Source organism: Antrostomus carolinensis, unplaced genomic scaffold (assembly GCF_000700745.2).
Source record: "Antrostomus carolinensis isolate BGI_N321 unplaced genomic scaffold, ASM70074v2 scaffold5336, whole genome shotgun sequence".
Lineage (NCBI taxonomy): Eukaryota > Metazoa > Chordata > Aves > Caprimulgiformes > Caprimulgidae > Antrostomus > Antrostomus carolinensis.
The window spans coordinates 34,894-59,099 of NW_010321110.1; the positions used below are offsets into that span (position 1 = coordinate 34,894).

General features: G+C 37.5%; 1 protein-coding gene across 1 annotated transcript in view; it reads right to left on the minus strand.

The window, feature by feature from the left end:
* LOC104526360 (inactive N-acetylated-alpha-linked acidic dipeptidase-like protein 2) overlaps window positions 1-24,206 on the minus strand; it is a gene marked incomplete at its 3' end in the record, with an annotated part of 69,587 nt that overhangs the window by 20,288 nt on the left and 25,093 nt on the right. The window contains exon 2 of the mRNA XM_010169796.2: window positions 873-1,143. Coding sequence (XP_010168098.2) covers window positions 873-1,143 — 271 coding nt within the window. The remainder of the gene's footprint in view (window positions 1-872; window positions 1,144-24,206) is intronic.

Here is a 24,206-nt window from a genome sequence, read left to right on the forward strand (position 1 = left end):
AATCTGTTCTGATATAGTCTATTTGTGTTCTAAGTCATTAAAACAAACATATCTTTTAAACAATAATGAAACCAATATAGAAAAAACCCTACATCATTGGAATAACAATTTTTTTTTCAAAAGGAGAAAGACAATAGTAATGCAGTTAGTGTAATTGCAATTTTTCTATTTCTAAAATATTTATTGAGATTTATACTACCTCAGCTGGGAAAGTAAACAGAAATGATGACCCCTTTGTGCACCCCCAATATATTTGGAAAGCAAATACAGGAAGGCAGCCAGTGAAGACAGTAAAGAGGATAAAACAAGATAATCCAAGATCTTATTTTACTTGGCAACTATCAAATCCCAACAGGCAGGATCTTTTCGCTGACAAAACTTCCTAACAAAAGCTACTGTGAGATAAAAATACAAATCAGGCTTGTCAAGAAGAAACAGAGCAGATGTGTCAACTGAGTTGCCATAGAAGAAAGCATGCAAGATCCAAGATCATAACTCAGGAGCTCCAGGTACCAGCCCAGCACTCCCACCAGTCTCAATGCAGAAAACCTCAGCTTACCTTTCCTACAGGCATCGGTAGCACATATACATCAACAAGGATAAAATGTAGCTCTAGACATAGCTTTCACATTTTTACACCTACACAAAAGATACCAACTCATAAACTCAGATATTTTAAAAAAATCATATGAAGTGTTCAGATCTGACTAATTTTTAAGTTTGAACTGAGATTGGCCACATTCTATTACACCTAAATACATTTTTTAAGGCTGAACATTTCACCATGTGTACTTTGCCAGTCACGTTCAAAAAAAGCTGATGTTTTCCAACTCTATTTCACCACAAATGACAGAGATAAATGGTCATATTACCTCAATAGTTCCTCTAGCAGAGTAAGCTGCATATGAGTACAGGAGGTCTTGGCTATGAAGAGTTTTGGTCTCTCTGTTGCACTGTTGTCCAGTAGGATAAAAGCATTCACTGCTGTTTTTCAGAGTTACTGTGTTTGAAGAAGAGCCTGGTAGGTCAAGCAAAACAGAGTAATTTACCAGCTGGACATCTTCAAGGCCTTGGGAAGTCCACTGGACCAGAATTTTCATTGCAGCATCCACACCATCTTCTCTAGGGAACTGTAACAAATCTCTGGAAAAAAAAAAAAAAAAAAACACAACAAAAACCACAAGTAAACACAGTTTTAGTTTATTTCTCACCAAGATACTTGTATCTTCATATGCATCAGTCCATAATTTTATTCATAATGTATCATCACACAAGAAAAAAAAAAAATCACTCTTCATTTTATGCAAATAATTTCTTCCTAATCGTGAGAAAAAAAACAATCGCTTTTTGGGAAATAAAAACAAGGAAAAAAATATTTATAGGAACCATATCCAGTGAAAATATAAAGAATGCTGCAGAAATTATCACAGTAATTGTTTCAAAATTAATCTCTCTGGTGCTGATCAAGTTTCTGATATAGTATCAAATTAACCAACCATTGAATATGAAGAACACAATCTGAAGTAGCATCACAGGGACTTCAGGGAGGGTATGATGCTGAAAATGAGTTGCAATTATATGTTTGGCTTAAATTCATCAAGTAAAGCAAATCTGTTAAACAGAATGGAACTGTTCCCCCAATACTGTGCTAGCTGTCAGAAAGTTTTCTGACCTGCACCGGAGGATTACCTGAGCCAACAGCTTGGCGAGCATATGACACAAGCCTGGAAATTATTTTGGCAGTATCTACCAGATGGGCCAACTGAGACTTTAGCTAGGTTGGTCTGGGCTTGTAGCACGGGGCTTGTATAACTGTTAAACACCTGCTACCAGATGGGCTACAGGATGGAAATGGTGACGGCACTGATGGACCACGCTTCTCCTCAGTGAATGCCAAAAGATTCTAGATGTAGAGTACTTTAATGATACCTTTAGAGGACAGACATGATGAAGGGACAACTAAAGGCTTTCCCATACAAGCACTTCTGTAAGCAAAGCAGGGCACGAATAAAAACTATTATCTGAATGCAGTAAAAAAGCTTACAGAATATTTGCTGAATTTGGATGATTTTTTTTTTTTATCTGTGAAGCTCTTGAGACTGAGAAGCAAGACTGAGGATCACAGAGGTATTGATTTCCAAGCACAGAGATACTAAGACTGCCTGAAACTGTTTGCAACCTTCTCTTCACAAAAAGGCCAATTATATTTAGATGCTTTAGGGTCCTTAATAGAACCTTCAAAATACCTTGGCTGCCTTCCACACATCAAAAACAATGGTTGAATAACATATGGATTTTTTTTTTTTTTTTTAACCATTATTGCAAGCAATAGGTGTTTGAGAATCCCATCAAGTGTTTTACAGGCACTCCTGTGCCTTCCAGAACCCAGCCATGAAGCCGCAGGCAGGATGATCCTGGCTGAAGGTACCAGCACTGCTTCCAATGAGCTTTGCACTAACCCCAGAGAGGACTCTGCCAAGGAAAGCTTATGACAAAAAGCAAGCACAAAGACTTCCTTCTCCACCCCAACAAAACTATCTTATGGTTCAAGACACCTTTTAAAAAAAAGAGCATTTACTGCTTAGACATCATCAAACCTTAAAAATCCAGAAAGCGAAGTTATAACAGCCTGGAAATGGTTCAAACATTATATACTACATTGACATTTCTAATATCTATTATCACATTTTATGGATGAAATAGTTACTCCAACACCCAAAGGATTAAAAAAAAGCAAAAATTATTTGATTAAAGAAATACATTGTATCCCAGTTCACATCACAACAGCAAAGTTTTGTACAAAGTTCAAAATCTTTAAAAGAACACTGGACTTATGTTAAAGACTTCAGAGATCCTGTCAGGAGGAATAATTGTCTTGCAGATTTAATATTTTTAAATTATCTAAAATAAGTCTTCAAGTAGTCTGCACAAAACAGACGACTTAATCCAATCTCTAGTATATTACAAGTTTCCAATTTCATCTCCCCTGCTTGCTAATGTAATGACATAAAGTTGGGCAGTGCAGAAATACAGAGTTGTTTAACACAATCATTAACAGAATATTCACATTTCCCTCAGGTTATAGAAACATTAATAGAATAAATAATTGCAATAAACTTATCCCAGGCCAATAAGGTTATGGCACATTGCAACAAGAATTATTCCATTTCAATAAAAAGGAATTCTACATTAAAAGAAGAGGAAGACACAATAAGCAAATTGCTCCCTTAGTAACAGAAGTAAAGTTACTTTCTACTTCATAATTAAATAAGCATGTCTTTGAAACTTTTGTGACAACATATCTGATTAAGTTAAAGGAATGAGTACACTCACTATTTACTCCATAATTTCTTTATAGCATGTTAAAATCAAATTGCAAAATATGAACACACATTATATATTACAATAAATCTGCACATATTAGACTACTTTGATAAACCTTGTGAACATCATCAGCAATATTTTTTTTTTTTTCCAGATTTCTTACTTTGACTGACTTGTACTTGGTCTTTGATATAATTCTGCTGACTGCATGCACTTAAAGTCAGAGGTAACTTAACTCACTTTTATTGCATACTAGTTGAATAGCAAGTATAACACATAAAAACAGTATTTCCTAAACCAGACCAAATTAAGAAAAGTGTAAAGTTTGTTTGACAGTCCATCCTGAAAAATCCCAATACTCCACATGCACTTTAGAGTCCTTCTCTACAAATCGTCAATTAACTTGCTTCCTAAAACTGCCAGGGCACTGAGGTTCATAGTAGTAAGATTTAAGCAGTGGAAAGAAACAGGCTCTCAGGATGATTATATTCCTCACTTTTGCAAGCAGCTGCATACTCAGTAGGAATCAATACCGATGTGATTGCCAATTTCCATTTACAATACTGCCTTTAATAACGTCAGCCAAATTTTGATTCCCTTACTTACATTAAAAAGATACTTTATTTAGCTACTTGTTCAGGTTCAGTCAATGAGAATAACCACAAAGTTAACGGGCACATCTCAGTTGCTGTAAATCTACAGGATTTATTCAAGTGGAGCCACCACAGACTTAAGATTTGGTCACAAGTTAGAACCAACACTAATAAATAGAACAGTAACAGTCTGAATAATAGTGTGTATTTAGTGGATGCTCGCAAAGAGATTCCACAGGTTATTTTCCTTTATTTTCTAGTATAGATCAGATATTGAACAAATATACATTAAAACAGGACACAAACCTGTTTTATGAGTATTCTGCTCCATCTCAAATACACTAAGTTTCTGAACTGAAAAAAAAATCATGCTGAAAACTCAGAGAGCATACCCTACTTCACTCGAACAAGGTAAAGTTTTCCCACTTTGATAAGATGACAAGATCAAGAAAATGTTTATGAAGACATGTTCTCAGATTTCCTGTGTAAACAAGAAGTCTAAGTTATATTTTACTGCCTGATCAGCCGGATGTCCCAGTCAGTGAAGAGAATTAGACCACGACTGTTGAAGGTTCAAAGTTCTAAAGCTAGGAAAATAATCTGAAATAAGACAAGGATACATCTGTTATAAAGCCAGGATTTCTACAGCTTCGAAAGACCAATCTTTGTGGGACAGTTATAAACAATAAATGAACACATGCACACACAGAGAAATTTCATTTTCAAATTAGCAACCATGGGGAACATGGAGCTGCAGTAGCTTAATGGAAAGTCATCTGCTATAACAGCACTTTTTTTAACACAGCTTGCTAAAGCAGGGAACAAGGTATTGCAAATAAACCAGCTGCTTGTTACTGGTGATACACTGGGACAAAGGAAAACAGCTTAAAGGATACAGAAAAATTACAAAAGGTCATTCTAACAATCCAAAAATGGAATAGCTTAACTCTATGACACAATTCCTTATCAGATATTCCTATTAAACTGGTACAAACCGCCCCCTCCAAAAAAAACCCAAAAACAACCCAAAAAACAAAAAACCAAACCACCAACCAAAAAAACCCCACAATCTAAAACTGCAGTAGGACTCTACAGATTTAATCTTAAAAATCTACAAGGACTCTGAAGAACTTGAAGTGTTGTTTGTTTTTTTCCCTTTAAAGACATAATGTCTGTACTGCAATGAGAGTGGGAAATGGCCTATTAAAAAAAATAAGCTAAATTTCAGTTTTGCAGAACTAGAAGTTTAACTAATTTCCTTATTCCCAAATTCTGACTGTAATTTTTTACTCTTTATTTTCTTTTAGTTCATTGAAACTGTTGATAAAGCAATTACTAGAATTTTAGGTGAGCTAAGAATAAATATAATTTTGGAATTTTTATGGGTTATTTTTTCAGCTGAGTAGTTGTTTTCAAATTTTCGGAGTTGCAAGGTATTCACCAGCCAACGTTTTTTGTAAAGATACATCAGATCGAAATGTTACCTTTCTTAATACGCTGTTTCCAACAGTAACTGGTAGCAAATAATAAAAAAAGAATGCAAGAAACACATCTTATGGGGTTATTATATTCACAGGCTTCCATGCATGGTTTATTTTTCCCTACTCACAAACTTTATCCAGGCTGAGTTTTAAAAATGTTTACATATGTTCAGGATTTCAGAACCCATTTCAGTTGATTAAGAGCTGAGATGTGGCAGTTCCACCAGCGCCGGGCGAGTGCACAGCACTTGCACAGACCAACTGCTCCGCATCTGCACAAGTGGTTTTGTGCCGTTGCAGTCAGGGTATTTATTTGTACCCATCGCATATAGCGCGTACACACAACAAACTGAATGCGTTCAGGAAATACCACCTGCCCAAGGCACATCTGCTTAAATTTTATTTACATGTTCCTGTTAATTAAGGTGCTCAACTAGTTGGTCTCCAAGCTACCTGATCAGATTTCCCATGATCTTAAATGAGTGCCACAAATCTGCTGATTCCAAAATAAATTAAAAAAAAAAAATATATATATATCCAAGTCCAAGAGAAGATAAATATTTATCAGGAGGTTAGAATATGTAAGAGAAACATTTTCATGATGTAAGCAGTTGACTACATGCAGCTGAGTGCAGGACAGGATCCAGAACCACTTCAGGCTCTCCAGGTAAAGTTGCAAGGCTCAGCAACTGCTCCAGAAAGCAGATCCGTGACCTGTCCTTTATCACATCTACCATCAATCTCTATACATTCTGGATACTCTGGGCATATTTTTAGCACTGATACTAGTATTAATTTTGTGGCAGTCATGGGATTCAAGAAATATGGCACTGTGTTTATTATTGTCACACAATGACCATAGTAATGACCAAAACTAACAGGTAAGGCTTCTCCAATGTGCTTCCTAGATCATAAACAAACAAACTAATACTGGCCCACAGCACGAAAGCAATGGAAAGCTCTGGTTAAACATCACATTTGGACACTAGAGATGGGTCAGCCACTAAGTGACATGATGCTGCTTCTTCCATTTGCCTGTTTTTTGGACAGGCAGTCTCCTCACCCACAGCAACCTCTCCACTGGAGATGGAGATATCCTGGGAGCCAGGGCTTTTTGCCAGTCCTCCCTCCACTGTCATCCAGTTCTGCCCAACAGAAAAAATTTACACATAGCTCATCAGAACACAGTGATGAATGCATGGTCTGTCCTAATGACGGGAAAGCTAAACCCCCGTTCATTCTTGGGTAACAACATATCACTTTGCCTATCAAAGGGAGCATTTACAGATCTGCACCTGCGTATCTCTACGAATGCTACATAGTGCCTACAATATAGATATTATTCAGGAGTATGATTTATGACAGCTTTTACTTTTCAAAGACACAGAATAAATGTAATTCATGAAACCATAAAAAACTTGTAACGTCAGATAACAGAACCCAGCTCTAGATTTGGCTGCACAGTTCTCTAGCAAAAACATGCTTTTGAACTTTTTGGGTATCACTTTTGGGTATTTTCAATAAAAAGGGACTTGAGTCTTCTATTTAGGAAATTATATCATAAGCAGGTACAAAAGTCCTTTTAAACAAAACTTCATAGCGCTTCTGTACTATGTTTTGGTCCACCTGGGTATTAGACTTTCGCAGGAGTATCTGACCATATGCGCCCTCTCCTGTCATGATATAATTACATGCGCAACAGCTTCAGGCCAAACCTCTCATTTTCCTGAGTTTTGTCATGGGATTGAAGAATATCTGCAGATCTCAGCCCATGCTGGCTTCCAAGCTTAGCTATTTGTACCTTTTTTTTTTTTTCCTCACTACAGGACTACCAAGCATATTGCTACCACATATTTTTTAAATAAAGCTAATAGCGATAATTCAAATCTCATTTGCCAACATCAGGATGCCAGCCAAACTTGCCTTCAAGGCAGATGGTGGAAGGCATTGAAAAATAACTGATTCTTTAATTCCATAGTTTATTGGAAAATAAGCAATTCATTGTTCCTCTACACTACACACTGCAAAGTCACAAACTGGCCATAGGTGAGCTTTCCAAAGCTTTCCAAGAGACCTGGATGTCAGTTATGCTGACATCTAGCCAGCATCCAAATCTTCCAAACGCTTCAGGACATCACTTCAGCCAATACGAGGTCCAAGAAAGGTCTATCAAATGATTGCCCAGAAGAGGGTAAAAACAGGGCAAGCACTCACAAAATCCCTGAACTCCACTTCTAGTCTATTTTAAGCTTAAAAGATTTTTGAAAAAAAATCTATAGCTCTGAATACCTGTGACTTCTTAGAGAGTATTCACCTTACTTTTCAGCAATAACATGCCATTCTAAACTGAAAAAGGCTCTTTCAGATCCATTTGTTTAATAAACAACAATTCTTCCAGTTACACCATCTTTTTTTGTGGAAACAAACACCCATGGCAAAACCTGATGCCTTGCCTATTCTAGCATCAGACAGAGAAACAACATAATAATATTTTAAAATAGTGTTAATGTTAACAGTATGATCTACATGTTCACTTAAACTTCAAAGGCCCATCACATTTTAATGGTCTATTAATGGAAAACTACTGATTACATCACATTTTGATGGAGAAGGAAAATTGATGAAAACTGTTACTGAATGATGTAAGTGCAACTGAAGCAGTCATGTGACTTATCAGTTAGTCTAATGAGTTAAACTGTCACAACACAGAGTATGTGGCCAGATCCACCAACAAATTATCAACTGACCTTTGTAGAAATCACCTCAATTAAACCAAGGCATCCAAGTTTTGAAAGGTAAATATCTGTCAACAAGCAAGCTGTCTGCAAAGCCACTACAGTCAAAGAAGTTCAGCACATGTTCACCATGTAGAAATTATGAGAGTTTGTATCTGTTCTGAATCTTTTTACTCTGATTTTCAGTAATTCCTGATATTATAAGTCAGAGTTTCAGAAGCAATCATAGGTGTAAGTTGCATCCCAGCACAAGGAAGACTCTTGTTTCATTCTTCTGTGTATGGTCTTCTAGAGCAACATAGTGAATACTCTCAGTATTTAATGAATCAGCAGCATCTGCAAGTGCCAGCCACAAAAATCTTCATCTAAGGTCCAAAATATGTTGCATATGTGCACTCGCATTGGAGTCCAGAAATTGCTGGGCAAAGAACTGAACAGTTTAGCTAATTCAGATCCTTTGCAAGTCAGCCAAGAAGACTTTGAACATACACAAAGTATGTTATCTGGGTTGTAAATTTAATAGAAACTGTTTTGAATACATCAGATTTTCAAAAATAAAGACCTTCTTAATACAATTTTTATTTGCAGTATGGAAAACAGATGGCAAAAGATCAACATGACTGTAGTACTTTATGAATGAGCTGGCTTATCAACAGAGCACAACAGTACAGTAAAATGCATTGGCCAAAGTGAAGGTTTTCTAAACATGTTAATTTGCAATGGACTATGAGCATGTGTAATCAGCTGAAGCTCTGCAGTCATGCAATAACTTGTTAAATTACTGCTTTTTAATCGGTTAAAATCATGTAGGCAAAATATGAAAGGCTTTGATATTAAAACAGATGCCCAAGAAATAAAAACCACAAAAGTGTGGAAGTTTTTGAAAATGTTTAGTATAAGCAAATCACTCAGGGGCAAACAGACAAGCAGTGACAGAGCTAGGAACAGAAATCAGATTGCCTAAATCACACTCATGGGTAGGTTTCAGTTATCAAAGCAACTTTCACCTTTCTTTTTTTTAAAGCACTCACTTTTCTGTGACATACACCTTGCTTAATTATCCAGTGTAGAGACAGATGAGAATGTCATTTAGCATTTCTCTCCCGTTGTTCTGGAGACACATAAAAAAAAGGATGGTGATTGTTATCCATTTTCAGAATAGTTAATGAACCACAGAAACCTTAATATGGAGAACGACAGCTCCAGACCCTCAAATGGGCTATGTTTCAAAGTCCCAAAGACTGTTAATTCCAGATGCCAAAGGACGAGAGAGAGATGAGGTATCTGTTACACTGTATATTTCAGCACAAAAGAAGTCAGCGCCGTGACTCATTGCCCCTTTTGTTGATACGTGGGTTTAGGTGAAAGGCCTTCCTTTTAGAAAAGCAAGCAAATCTTGCCTCTTCCTAACTATTCCTTCATATTTTTCTTGGTTTTAATCCAGTAAACTGCTTTCATCAGATGAACTGACTGTAAGAAAAGTTCTTTCAAAATATACATAGAATTAAGGTACCTACACAAGAAACCTTTTTTTTTTTTTTTCATTGAACAATCTCTTGTTTGCAAGAAGATCTCTCAAAATGATGTCATTTTCTTTCAAAATCAGTAAGTTCACCACCACTATTTTTCTTCTTATTAACTTCCGTATTTTCTAAGTTTCAGTCACAAAAGAGAGGCTTTACTCTGTGGTATACAGGATTGTAAGTGTGTATAACACCACAATCTATATATTCACACAATTCCATCTAAAGTATTTTAAATAAACTTGTATATGTCCAAAGATAAAATAGTGCTCAGTATGACTTAACCCAAACATTTATTTTAGACATACAAGTTTATCTTAGCCTCTGTTTTAAATACAGTTAAGGGTTATTTTCTTCAGTTTATAGGTCTGTCCTATATGCATATATGTAAATATATTGAATCTTTTTTTTTAAAAAAAAAAAAAAGAAAAATGTGGAACTTAAATGTGACATAAATGGTATGGAATAAGGGGTGGATACTGTCCTGTTTTTTGCTAGAATAGGGTTAATTTTCTTCTCAGTAGCTAGAAAGCCCTGTGTTTTGGTTTTAGTGAGGATTGTGATGAGAACAATGTTGATAACTACAAGGACACTGTGCTTGGGCAGTTTCCAAGAGCAGAGGACTGGAAGGAGGGAGTGGAGAAAAGTGTAGTAGTCAGTAAAATCCAGAATTGACAGTTCGATATGCCAATCAGGTATTCCATCTCATATCACATCATGTTTAGTATATTAACTGGGGCTGACTGGAAAGGGGGGGATTCTCTCGGGAATTGCTCGGGCTCGCTTTTCCAGAATTGCAATTTCGGTTTTGGGGTTCCTTTTCGTTCCTCCAGGATCGTTATCAGCAGGTGGTGAGCAATTATACTCTGCATCACTCATATATAGAGAGTTTTCATTATTACTGTTATTATTCTTATTATTTTAATTTTATTTTTACTCTAATTATTAAATTGTTCTTATCTCAACCTACAAGTCTCCTGACCTTTACCCCTCCAATTATCTCCCTGATTCCCTGGGTGGGGGTGAAAGGGGTGAGGGGGGGCTGCAAGTGGCTGTGTCTTGTTTGGCTGCCAGCTAAGTTAAACTATCACAAGGTCTAATTATTTATCAAAGGGATTTACTATTTTCTGCTAATGCAAGAAAAGAACCAGGTCCCGAGACGCAAACAACTGTGCCCTGTATTTTCCAAGAGGTGAGGATGCCAAGGGCAATGCATGCTGCAGCTGAAGGAGGACAGTAAAAAGACAATCTCTTGTCTTGAAAGTGTTTGCATATAACCCTGTATTCACAGGCAGAGCACTGACCCAGCAAAACTTCACAATGATATCATCATCTTTTCTTCCCAGACCACAGGGAATATGTCAGTGTCTCAATAAAATGTGACCAGCTGCATAATCAAGTCCAAGTGGTACCTTTTACTGTCGGAGACAATTACGTTTACTTACAGCAAGAGACCATTTATGTACCTATGTGAATAGCAGTAGATGTTTCACTAACACTTTTCTATACAGAAAACCGATTGATCAAAAAAACTTGAAACCTTGCTTTTTATACAGAAAATCTGCTGATTAAAAAAAAAAAAATCTCAATACTGCCCAACTGGTAGTATTTTATTCATTTCAATTGCCAATCACTAGGTTATACTGTGAACTAAAAAGCAATTAGATTGAATGCTGAGTGTTATTCTGACAGCACTGGACATCTTTATTTGAACTGTATGATTTAACTTGTGAATAATATCCCAGTTCCCAAAGGACAAGGAGGAATTAAGAGGGCATGCTAACCTGAAATCCTAGAAAAACTTAGCAATGCTTAGAAAAGCTACCTATTATTTGAAGATTTAGGATTATTTGGAATTAGATAAATCCCCAAATAAATGTTTAATTTTTTAAATTAAACAGGAGGTAAATCCTTCCTTTTATCTCATGAATCTCAAAAAGTTAACCCTATATACAGGAAAGCCTAAGATAGCCACAAGATGATGCCACATAAACCTTTCTGTTACCAGTCTCATTTTCTTATCAGTATGTTAATTTACTAGAGCAATTCTAATGGAACCAAAGAGATTTCTAGCTGGTATGTCAGCTTAGATGTTTTACGAAAAAGGTGTATTAGTTAAAATGAAGACTGCAGGAAAAAAAAGGGATAAAGGATACAATTTATGCAAGGAAAATGTTATCATGAATGTCATATCACATGGCTTAGTTCAGATACTCTCCATCTCACCACCTGAATGGCATTTCAGCTGAATTTGTTTTTATCTGAAAATACTGACATTTTTGAACTGACCCTTCAGTTCTAATATACAGCTGAGGAAATCAACAGTGATAACCACAACAGTGTGCTGAAGTTATTTATGCTATACCGCAAATCAAATTGCTGGTGGATATACAAAAAACCCTCTCTAAAAAAAAACAAGTATAAAAGTCTTATAAAAAGAGAGACTTGGAAGGGACCACAGGAGATCACTTGGTTGGAGGCAGGCTCAGCTCACCCGGCTGACACTCCAGGCAGACCTTTTCCTGCCCTGTTGCAAACAGAGGAACTCCCTGCTCCACATATAGGAACTCCTCAATAATCAACCTCAATAATCAACCCACATACTGCTGCATTTGAGTTCACTTTATTTTCTCATTTCCACCACTGATGTTGAGAACAGATTAATCTTTTTCCTCTTTGCAACAGTTTTGTTGGTTTTGGGTTTGTTTGGGTTTTTTTTTTTTTAACATACTTAAGAATTGCTCTTACAGCCTTCCCTCACGTGATCTTGTCTTAAGCCAAACGTCCTCAAGTCTCTTCAGCTATTTCCTCAGAGCTCCTGCTCCTGAAATTTCTGATTCCCTCCCTGATCTCTTCTGGCCCTCTTCCAGCATGTCCCCATTCCTCCTGAAACTCAGTTCCAGCAAAAGGACACTGTGGATATGTCACTTGCAATGAAAATGAATGATTAGTATCCAATTATAATTTGCTTCCATAAAAGTCAATTATTATTCCTCCACTGTCCTTTATTCTGATTTCACCTCCGTACCTCTGCAGTAAGTTCACTGAGTCCTTTAGCTCTGTTGACCTCAAAGAGGTCTCCTCATTTCATCACTCATTTGCTGCAAGGAGGAATGGTCCTGAACACATCCTTAGATACTGTACAAAATAGTTCAGATTTTCAAAGTGCTGAGAATCCACTGTTAAGAAAGACAAAAGCCCAAACAATTGTTTTGAAGTCTGTCTCACACCAGACTTCATCGTGCACCACTGGGTGCAGAGAGCAACTTTGCCTGGCCAGAGCTGCGTATTTTCATTGAAGTGAGTCTTTCCAAAACATCAAGTGGGCTCTGACACAAAAAGTAAATCTTACAAGGATTTAAACTAGAATGATAAACTTTTTAAAGCAGGGAAAACTCGAAGTATCTGCTTGCTCACTTCTAAGCATCTACCAAGCTCAAGTCTGGAGCTGCTTTGAGATTTGGCTTCCAAAGTCATCACTCTTTGCAAGGAGAGTCCTGTAAGTTTGCTTTTAGTCCAGTAAACTTGCGTTCTCTCTCTCTCTCTTTCTCTCTCTCTGTTGCAACAACCTGCTTACCCCACTTCAGATCCATACCAAAAAAGTCCTTTCTGTCACTTTGAAAGTCCATCTACCCACTTCACCTCCTCCCAGCAGTCTCTGTGACACAAAATCCAAACCAGTTGCTCTGTAAAGCTCACACATCCCCAGTAAAGTGCATCACGAGCCACAGTACAACCCCGAGGCACAGAGGGCAAAACACGGACATCAGAGCGCAGAGCTTTCTAGAAAAGTCACTGGAGAGGGACCTCACTTGCTCCTCCTCCACCTTTCTCCTTTAGAGTTTTTGGTGTACAACGTTCCCTCCTTTCACTCTGCAAGCCCAAAAGTGTAACTTGCTCCTCCCAAAACAATCTATTTACTCATATTTTCTTGCCTGTTCTAGACTCCCCCTGGACTTCTGGCTCTTCTTTATTCAAAAATAAAATAAAGAATGCGTAGCATCCCAGGAACAGCGAGTGGTGGTTTTATGAAGTAATACTCAAATGGTCTAATTCATTTTCAGCCTCTCTAACAATCTAACTAAAACTGCAAGGCCCATTTTTTTTAAAATAAATAAAGCACAAATAAACGACAAAAACAACAGCAATATGCAGATGTTCAGGAATTGGAATCAAGGCTGAAAAATGTCCCCTAGTATTCAACATACTTTAATGTGCAATCACCTGAATTGCTTACTACAGGTACAAATGGGCTATTGTAGTACAGTGCTGTTCCAACCTAAAGGCCAGAGGGGGGTGGCTGTTGCTAGGCAGTAAAGACGAAAGTGCTCTATTCCAAAGCTGCAGGATCAATTAAATCTTCAAAGAAAAAATAATAATTTTAAAAAAGCAGAATCATTACATATCACTGGTAAATTTCAGTGCATTATCTTGTCTCTCTTCCTGCAAAGATATGATGATTCTGAGTCTGAGTTTGCTTTTAGTGTGGTGCTAAGGAAGCTAGAGACAGACACGAGGACACAAAACAGAATTCAGAAATTCAGCTGTGGAGCAGGTTTTCACCAAGTATGCACATCCAGAACACAGTCATGTATCTACACTGCAGAAAATTAAAATATTGGCATGGTCATCCTGCACTGCTTCTTGTACCTATTACAAAGACAGTCATCTAATAAACAATCTACAAGATGGAGGAATTCTGGGAGGCAGATGGTCTATTTGTTATTAACACGACAGGAATACTTGTATTCTCAGTAACAAACATAAATTATGCAGACACAACATTTCATCCCAAGTTTCTTAAAAATCTGTGACATTAACACATATGACATTCATACACTCATTAAAAGGATAAATATCAAAATGGTAAAATTCACAGGGGATTGGAAGTCTAAATATATTTAATCAAGTTGAACCATACAGAGTAGCTTCAGATTTTTTTAGCCAGGGGAAAAAGAAAAAGTAAAACCACAGCTTTAGCAGTGTAGCTACAGTCAAAAATGTATAAACAGACAAAAAAGTAAATTTGGTAATTGTAACTATACCTGAAGCAGCAGCCACTAAACACGGGTATCTGTAAAGTCTGTGTTTTTGGGAAAGTAAAGATAAATTGAATTGAGTTTTACTAGGTATCTCGAGAAAACAAATCTAAGTAAATATTAGAACACAGTAATGATTTCACTGCAGTCTCATGTGCATCAAGCCCATTCTTCAACTTCTTCCTCCACCCACCCACCCCCAAAAAGTTCAGACCAACAGCCCATATTGCTGTGTATGCACTGATGCTTCCACCACAGACAGAATTCTACGAAAGACAGAAAAACACAACAGCAAAAGGCTCATCAATTTGTGTGCATTTACTCCTTGGAGCAACACATTGCAATGGCAAGTTACAAATTTTGCACGCATCTATTCTGATAAACTGACCTATATTACACAAGTGCAAATCCATATGCGATATTATTTTAAAGTACTTGTTCTTATGAATGTGAAATCATTGGAGGCTTCTACTTTTCCACATTTTATGCTGGCTGAAAGTGTGCCCACGAGCAGTTTCCCTAACTCCACTGCCCCAAAGCAGTAACACATCACCTCAGCGCAAACTCCAAACTCACCCCCAACCCTAATTAAAACTATACTCAATAAAGCTCCTTCTAAGCAAAAATATACACACCTAAATGCAGATCAGCTCCTTCCATTTCTTCCAGCATATGGACAAAGACAACTAGGATAGCGTTCATTGAACTTCTAAAATTTGGTTAGATGCTTAATCAAGTTGCTTTTAATAAAAACTTAACTACAAAGCAACAATTACCACGAAACCTGAGAAATTCGGGGTGTGTTAGAAGGCAAAAAGGAGTATGAAAACTACACTACTGTGAGCCTTGCTACTGAAGAAAATAATGATCCAGAAATGCATGCAATATTGAGTGAAACAAATTGTGAATTTTATTCAATCTGATCACCAATTAAAATAAATATCACATGTGGTTAAGCTTAAAAATTCACTTTATCTGAAATCATTGTAACACAGAACACAAGGGAAGACGCTAAGCACATTTTCGGTGAAGCTAATAGTTTCGTCAACAAAATACAGTATTAGCTGTTATATTTATGTAAGCAATATCTTCCAAAGTGCCTACAGGATTTAGGAAAGCAAAAAGACTTAAGCCACTATTTTGAATTGCTTGTGGGAGCATCTTTTCTATGTACTGTTTTAAATAGCAAATTTCCTTAGCTAACGGCAGTATCGCCATATAAATGTTGAGTCTTGATATATACAGAGAGTGCAAAAAGGCTACAGTCACCCAAATATCTGCCTGTCGCTATGAATTGAGATAAAGTCCTTAAAAACGTTTATTTTAAAGAGAAACCTCTTTGCTTCTTTATCTTTCTCAGTGAACTCCACACTGTCAAAACTGACAAATCCTGCCTCTGCCGCCTTTTTTTGCCCTGAGGTTTTGCGATTTGCTTTGGTTTTTGATTCTGGTGGGGGGTCCTATACTTTTTTTTTTTTTTTTACCATTCTTTGTTGGAGCTTTTCTACCACCCTTTCTCACCACCCTCCTCTTCCCACTACAAACTGTCCTTCGGCAACCTCAGTCTGTGATGGACTCACATCTTCTTTCTTCCTTTACCACATTTTACCCCGAAATATCCCTTTGTCAACTCCAACCCACTATTCCACCATCCTGTATTACTTTATGTACTCAGCTTGTAGGATCACAGAACAAATAATACAATGCATTTCAGCTTTGGGACCAAATAAATGACTGATGAGGGAAATACATCGTGAGTGAAGAAAGAATTCAACTTGAGAGGAGAGCTGGACCACATACACCTTCCCCAGCCCTTCGTTCTGCACATGATGAGAGAAAGAGGAAATATTCCAGAAGCATGGGTTTATAAAAATAATTTACTCACAATATCCAGATGGTGAGTAGGGAGTGGAATAGCCTATCTGCCGGAAGTGTTTTGCTACCTTGTACTCATGTTTTAAATTTTTTTTATATAGAAGTACTCAAGTCTTAAATTTTTTTATATAAAAGTAGTGTCACCTGAGATGACTTAGCAGTCTGTACCCATACGTTTGCTCTCTAGGCTAGCAAAAAGCACAAATTATTAGAAAAAATGGGTGAAATTTTTTGCACCCCGATAATTAGGTTCTAAATTTTATTTAACAATATTACTCACACTCTTCATGACTAATACATCACCTCTCTTTTAGAGGAACAAAACAGCAGCTCTTTTAATAGATAAGAGGGGAAAAAAAACCATTATGAGAAGATTTTGTGTAACTCTGTTATCCAGAGGCAGATGTGAACATTTACAGAGTTGAGAAATGGGAAATGAGAATAATCTTGTTCTGCATTATCTTATCACTTTGGCCACTATATTAGGATATGCTGTTTAATGACACATTTGTATGAAGACAACAATAGCTTTACAGCTTACTGTACACGACGTTGCTAGGATGCATTTCTTAACTCAGGAACAAAATTACCCTCTCTAGGTATATATTTAGTATACTTACCAGCAATTGAAAAAACTGAATTAACCAAATTACCCACAGCAAAGATTTCATTTTTTTAAAGGATGGGATAGATTAACATTAGAATCCCAGATCCATATTTAGACATACAAAACTTTGACTTAAAAATTACGAGCACTGAAAATTAGGTCACATATGTAGGAGTTTTCTTAAAGAGTTAAGTAGCTGGTTGAGAAGCCTATTTCCTCCTTGGTTATAAAAATCTTCTCATGGAAGACTGGCAAGTCAGCACCATTGCACGTCTCTGAGGACGTGTCATACCTTTCAGTACTCAAATAGGTTTATCCTCTTCTACCGGCTCAGGCCCCAGCCCTAAGTCTCAAGAGACATACCAAATGCTTTGCTTTCAAATATGCTACTACCTGGAAATTCACCCTATAAACTCATGCATCTCCAGCTGCAGCTGTTTCCACTAAAGGGATTATTGTCCCTTACCCCTTTGCCCTCCATCTGAAAATTACTGTTTATTCAGCTCTGCTGATGGAACAGTGAACCCACCTCAATCAAAACAGGATGGGTTTATTTACACATTTTAAACACTACATATTTGTTAATCTAGCTCATCAACTAGCTACCAAAATATTTTTCTGCAGCAAATCCTCTCTATAAGACTACAATCTTTTAACAAGCCACCATCTAGCACAAGTCCACTTCCAGCATTTCTCTAGAACCCACAGCAGGCACCGGTTATTCCATTTCCTGAAATGAAATCATCACATCAAAATCTTCTAGCTGAATGGGACCAACTTTTTTTAAAGGTGTGCTATTAATAAGATAAACTGCACAACTCCAGAAACCAGGTTAGAAACTCAGTAAGTAGCCAGGAGATAACATGAAATGAGACCAAGTAGTCTCTGCTTCATGAAGTAGACTATCGCACAATACAGAATCACCTATATTGGAGAAGACCTTTAAGATCATTGAGTTCAGTAATTAAAATAACACTGACAAGTCCTCTACAAAACTATATCCCTAAGCACTATGTCTACACAACTCTTAAATAAAGCAGTTTTCAATAGCAATATATGCCTTTATGATACAAAGATACATCTGCACAGAAAAAAGTGCAAAGGTATTCAAAGGCACATTCCTTCCATCCATTCATGATTCCAGAACAACGATGCATTAAATAATGATTGTTAATACACAGGTTTACACATTCTGCCAGTTAAGGATACCTCAAACCAGATTAACTGTAAGAGGAAAATACTTACTTTTCTTCCTATAAAAGTGCACAACATGTAATTTTAAAGCAAATTTTAACAACTGCATTTTATTTTGCTCAGAACTCAGAGATATATAGAAAATATATAAACCTAAAGGTATAGCTGGCAAGTTGTGCATACATGTGTGAGTGTGTGCACACGTGTGCACACAGCATCAACTGCTGAGGCTGGAAGAAGCCTGACAACTGCTTAATCTGCAGCTGTTATTTTCCAATTTAGGTCTGATTGCAGAAACACCAGAAGATTTCAGTGCAACTCCTGATGACAGCAAGCAAACAAGACATTTGGAACACAACCTGCTTTCTCTACCCGTGGACATGTCTAGCTACAGTTCAACTTGTCTCCTGCTAGATGAAGCATGAACCCCAGAAGACAGAGCTACAATGGGCTGCTCTTTCCACTGGGCAGCGTCATTCACCAAAGCCTGGCAGAAAGCCCCACAACAGCTTTCAGCTGCTGTTAGTTCCCACTTTAAAGAGGGGAAAAAAATCCCACACATTAGGCTGTCCTGCTGGGTAAACATATTCACCTGTTTCTCTGCCTTTCTTTCTAAAATGCCCCTTTAACTCTGCAGGGTCACAGCTGCCAAAAACCATAAGAAGATTGAAAGGGAAAAAAATAGACATTTTGTTACCAATTAAAAAGTTTAAGTAAACAAAATAAACACTTGTTTTTCCCATTTGCAATTATTATTATTCCTTGAGAATTTGGATTTTAACACACCAAAGACATACCTTTTCCAAGACGCAGAGAACCTACTGAGCCTACTGATGGTATTTAAGTTTATGGCTCCTTAGTATCTTTTGGAAATAAGAAGATTACAGGAGCATTTTCAGAGCCACAGAAAAAAAAAAAAATCCACTATTCAACAAGGTCAAAAATGTAATGTTAACTCTTAAGATTAAAAAAAAAAAAAAATAAAAAAAAATACAGGATCATCTCACATCCACTGAACTCTGCCTAGTAGGGTTAATTACAGAGCAAAGCTGTGCCCCTGTGTTCAAGCCCAGAAAGTGATGGTCCCACATAAAGGGTAAAGCTTAAATCAATCAAAGCCCTTCTACATCCTATCTTCATATTAATCAGATCCACAATGTGTAAAGACACTTCTGTTACAAAAGCATATGAAATGTCAGCACTTATGGAAAGCATAATGTATAGTATGCTTCAAAAAACTTCTAGTGCTGAAAACCAACAGTAATTCTCTCTTGCACTACTCTGAGAAAGTGCTCAATTCCAACAGACACCTGTTTATACCAGAAAATACATTTGTGAACCATTATTGTACAAAATTCTTTTGAGAAACCAAACCAGCGTTTTGCTCACCCTCCAAAAACACGTGGACCAATGACGTACAAAATATTTTTTTCTAGAAGCCTCCCTCAGTAGATAACTTCCCTATATAATGAAAACATAAAAATTTGTAAACCTGAAACCACTTACACAGAGAGCTTTAAAAACCCTGAAACAGACAGAGGAATATAATCTGTTTACCCACCTCCAAGCAAGTACTTCCAATTATTATAGCTCAGATTATAAAATAATTCCTGCTAAGTACAGCATTAGAAACATTATTAAAATTAATTGTTGCAGTTGTCAGCTGATGAATACATAATAAATACAGCATCAGACATATGATCATAAGGAGACAATATGTAATGAGTTATTTTTGAGAGTGGAAGACTATCAACAACACATGAATTCTAACATTGTAATTTTTTCAATGTCTTAACACAGGCACACTCAGGAAGAAGCGGCACATGAAAAATTCCGAAGGGTTTTGGGTTTCTTCACTGTATTAATACTGTTATTAATCATAAAACCCAGAACATGTTTGGCACATCCCCCAGAAAAGGTCCAGTCAGGGCATCAAACACAAAACACACCTTAAAGCAATTTCATAAACACAAGCTGGAGTGAAGGAGCAAAAGCAGAAGATACAACAAGCTGCCAAGATACCATTGTCTATTAACAACTCTCATTTTAGGCAGATCAGTGCAATGTGATAAACTATCAGCAAGATTTTTACAAAATAGCTATTACTGAGACAAGCAAATAGCACATGAAATGTCACACATGGTTCACAGTGGAGCCTTTCCCCCCAGCTTTATTCTCCGATTCCTATCGAAATGCCTACAGCAACAAATAACAAGTTTCTAGTCACGCAAATCTACTTTGCATTTATCTCAAGTCTCAGCTCCTGGAATAGTGCAATGATGTCACATTTCTGGCTTTTATTAAATAAAATGTTTTAGCTCTTCAGATTACAAAGGAGAATGTGACAGGAATGACCCAAGAACACCCAGCAGTCAGATAACAAATTAAAAAACTATTCCTCTTTTAACATAACTACTTTCATTGCTTGAGCAAGTAACAATAGAGAGAAGATGAATCATTTTGCCATGTGGTGTTGGCAATTGTGCTTTATGTGATTAAAAAAAATAAAATTTGAGGTAGTGAGAGGGTCACACAGAGGGACAGTGGTCTCGCACTTCTTTGATCTGATGCTCAGTGAGCTGCAGAGGCTTGACCCAACCTTCCCTGGAGTGCCAAGGAAAGGTAGGTTTGGGGCCACCACTGTAGGGTCTGGACAGAAATGTCATTTGCTGCTGGCCAGCTCTGCTTCCTCTGGAGTCCTTTCTCCCGTGGCAGCTCAGAGGACTCGGCGAGCACAGAGCCACTGGAAGATACTCAATACACACGGGGGTTTGGAGGCTGCCAGGAATGGCTGCACTCCTCTAGTCCAGGCATGAGATCACAGTCAAAACAGATAAAAGCAGTATATGGAACAGAAATACCCTCCACCCTGTGCTCGCTGGATAGCTGCTGCGTGCCACACCTAGTGTTTCTGTAAAGAGATGGAGAAAAGCAAAGGGGTCTGGGGTATTGTTAACACTGAGCCAAACCCTACTTCGATTTAACCTGACGAAAGGAAAAGGACATAAGAAGATATGTTTAAACCTCACTCACCCCCTGTAATATAAAGAAAACTATTCTAAAAAAACCCAAGAAGCTTATTCCGGAAAAACCCCAGGCTAACAATTTAATTTCTGACTGTAGAGATATTGCCTTGTTAAATCAACAGTTAGTGAAAGGCTTTTACTTCTTCCTGTAAATGTGTTCTTAATCCTCTCCTTCCCCGCTTTAATCCTGCCACCAGATGAAGGGCACGTTGTGTGGCACTCACAGGGGAAGAACAAGGAAAGCCACAACCCCACATATGGATTTTGACTCATTCTAAACAAATAAATATAAAGTTACTGTCTGCACTTAAACTGAAGGGAGTATTTAGCATAGCAGTGTAAAGAAACAGCAAGCGGTCCCTCACACACGGCTACTGGTGAAAAAGACAGACAGTAATGGTTTTAAGAGGAATAAAGTCATTCATTTGAAACTGTGCTGAGAATATTAACAGCAATTTATGTAGTTACCAGTTACATTCTTTAGATTATAAGATGATATCCAGCCTATACAAGATTTATTATTTTAAATGGCATTTCCTTCTTGAAACAGAGAGTAACCCAAGGAGGGTACAGTTTTATTGTAAGCATTGTACACTTTGTGAATAAATTTACAATAGAAAAAAGGGAAAACCGTTTAACTCTTCAACCATCTGCTACAGTGTGACCCTGCTAATTTAAGACACAGTCAAGCAATTTTGATGAAAGCAGAAATTACATCCATTTCAGTAAGAACTCTGAAAATCAGTTGAACATAGGAGTGAGAAAACTCCCATTTATGCCTAAAAAACTCCCATCTATTCCTTATTCACCCAGTCTTCTGGCACTGAATACAGATGTTTTCTTCTCCTGTTGCTCCTGACAGATTAAGCAATTCCAGAGTTGTCCGTAATTAATTTTGGCATGAAGGTAACTACCCTTACACAGTCTGGAAGACAAATGAAATGTCAGACAAACACACCCCAGAGTAATTTGTTTCTTACCTTATCTACAAGAAACAGGTTTTATTTTTTAACAGGTATGATAGGACAGCACAAAACAGTGGCTCCCCATTAGTCAGTCAATAAATGTAAACATAAGATAAATACTTTGTTAAGTACAGGGTAGGGAGAAAACCAGAAATCAATTAGTAAAACAAACCCATCTGACCCCCTGCCCAAACCCCCAAACAGCCCTTAGGTAAGTGTAATACATCTGAGCCATTCAGGAGCTTTAGGATCTGCAAGGAAGCAGCCAAAGAAATCCTCCTGATAACAGAACAGGAGATGAACAGCCACCCGGGACCTGCGAGGCATCCTCACACCATAAAGTCAAACAGGTACTAGGAGTGTAGGTGTCACATATATCACTGTCCCATATAGCTCTGCCCCAGAGCTCAAACTACCAAACAACTCCAGGGCTGGTGTTACAGTCTGAAGTAAGTCAGGATCAGATGAGTATGCGACGATGACGATGGTTTTGTTTCTCTAACCATCATGATACGACAGTGCCTGCTAAGGATACAACCAGCATGTCTTCTGCTTGGGTGTCTCTTGCCTTTGAAAAGGTGACAGAGCCTTGGTAGAGACCCCACACACAAAGTTAAGCAGCAGAGCAGGAGGGATGTCAGCAGCAGAGACACACTGCAACGTGCAATAGGGATGACCAAAAGACCCCCCACCCCTTGTCTCCCTTCCCTAGAGAGCAAGGTGGCAGGAGCACAAAAAGCCACCACCAAGGACAAAGCCACACAGACACCGGCTGGGCTCCCAGGATGTCACTATGGGATTACCAGACACACACTTTGCTGCATTAGGTGGGATGTTATTTATTAACACGAGAAGTACAAACCTGTCATCCCCAAGCCTGTCTGTCTTATTTACCTCACCTCTCCCCTATCATCTTAAATCCTGCTATTCTCTCTCTTTTCTCAACTCAAGATTACTTTTGGTCGCCTTATCAGTCTCCTCCAGACTGATCGTTTCAAAGGTAGATATATCCCCGACGCCTGTGTCTGACAGGTTTGGCCTCACTTTTTATGACACCTGCGCTGACAGCACGTCACAACCACAGATACATACAACTGCATCTCAACACGCCGAAGGACTCTGCAACCAGGAAAAGTTTTCTTTACTTTTATACAAAGATTCCCATTGTGACCTCTCCACTGGATATTATTTATCAATCTAGTGAATCTTATACAGTCAGAAAACGCTACTGAGTCAGTACAGATCCATCTAAATACAGATGCTGTTATATACACCAAACAATCTCTGTTTTTCAATAAAAAGTTTTGTGCCTTTATGTACCACATGCTATCACACACATTTTGATAACATAATCCAGTTTTGGACAGAATGAATAGGACTTGTACTACTGATCTCCCTAGCAAGCACTAGCTCAAAAGCAGGCTACGCTCCCCAGTGCACCATTGTGTGAGCAGAATATACAATAACTAACTTCTCATCTTCTTTTTAAGTAATGTGTTTGAATTTAAGTAGCCAGACTTAAAAAGAATATGAAGATATATTTGTCGTCTTTTTAAAATCAGCAGTAATAAACTAATCACTACAAATGTAAAAGGGAACAGCTACTTGTTAAAGGATTAGCATAGCACAGGTCAGTGATAAAAAGTTTGTTTTATTAAATAATGTTATTTATTAATTTATTATTATTCTACATGATCTGCAATTCAAGCTTCATTTGCAAAAGTAGAGGGTAAAGGCTACACTAGTATCATTAATAAAGCCTGAAATAACTAAGCTCTGGAAAGAAATAGTTGCAAGAGTGATCTGGATTAGATTTTTAAAGAAACCTGTCACTAGCATTAGGA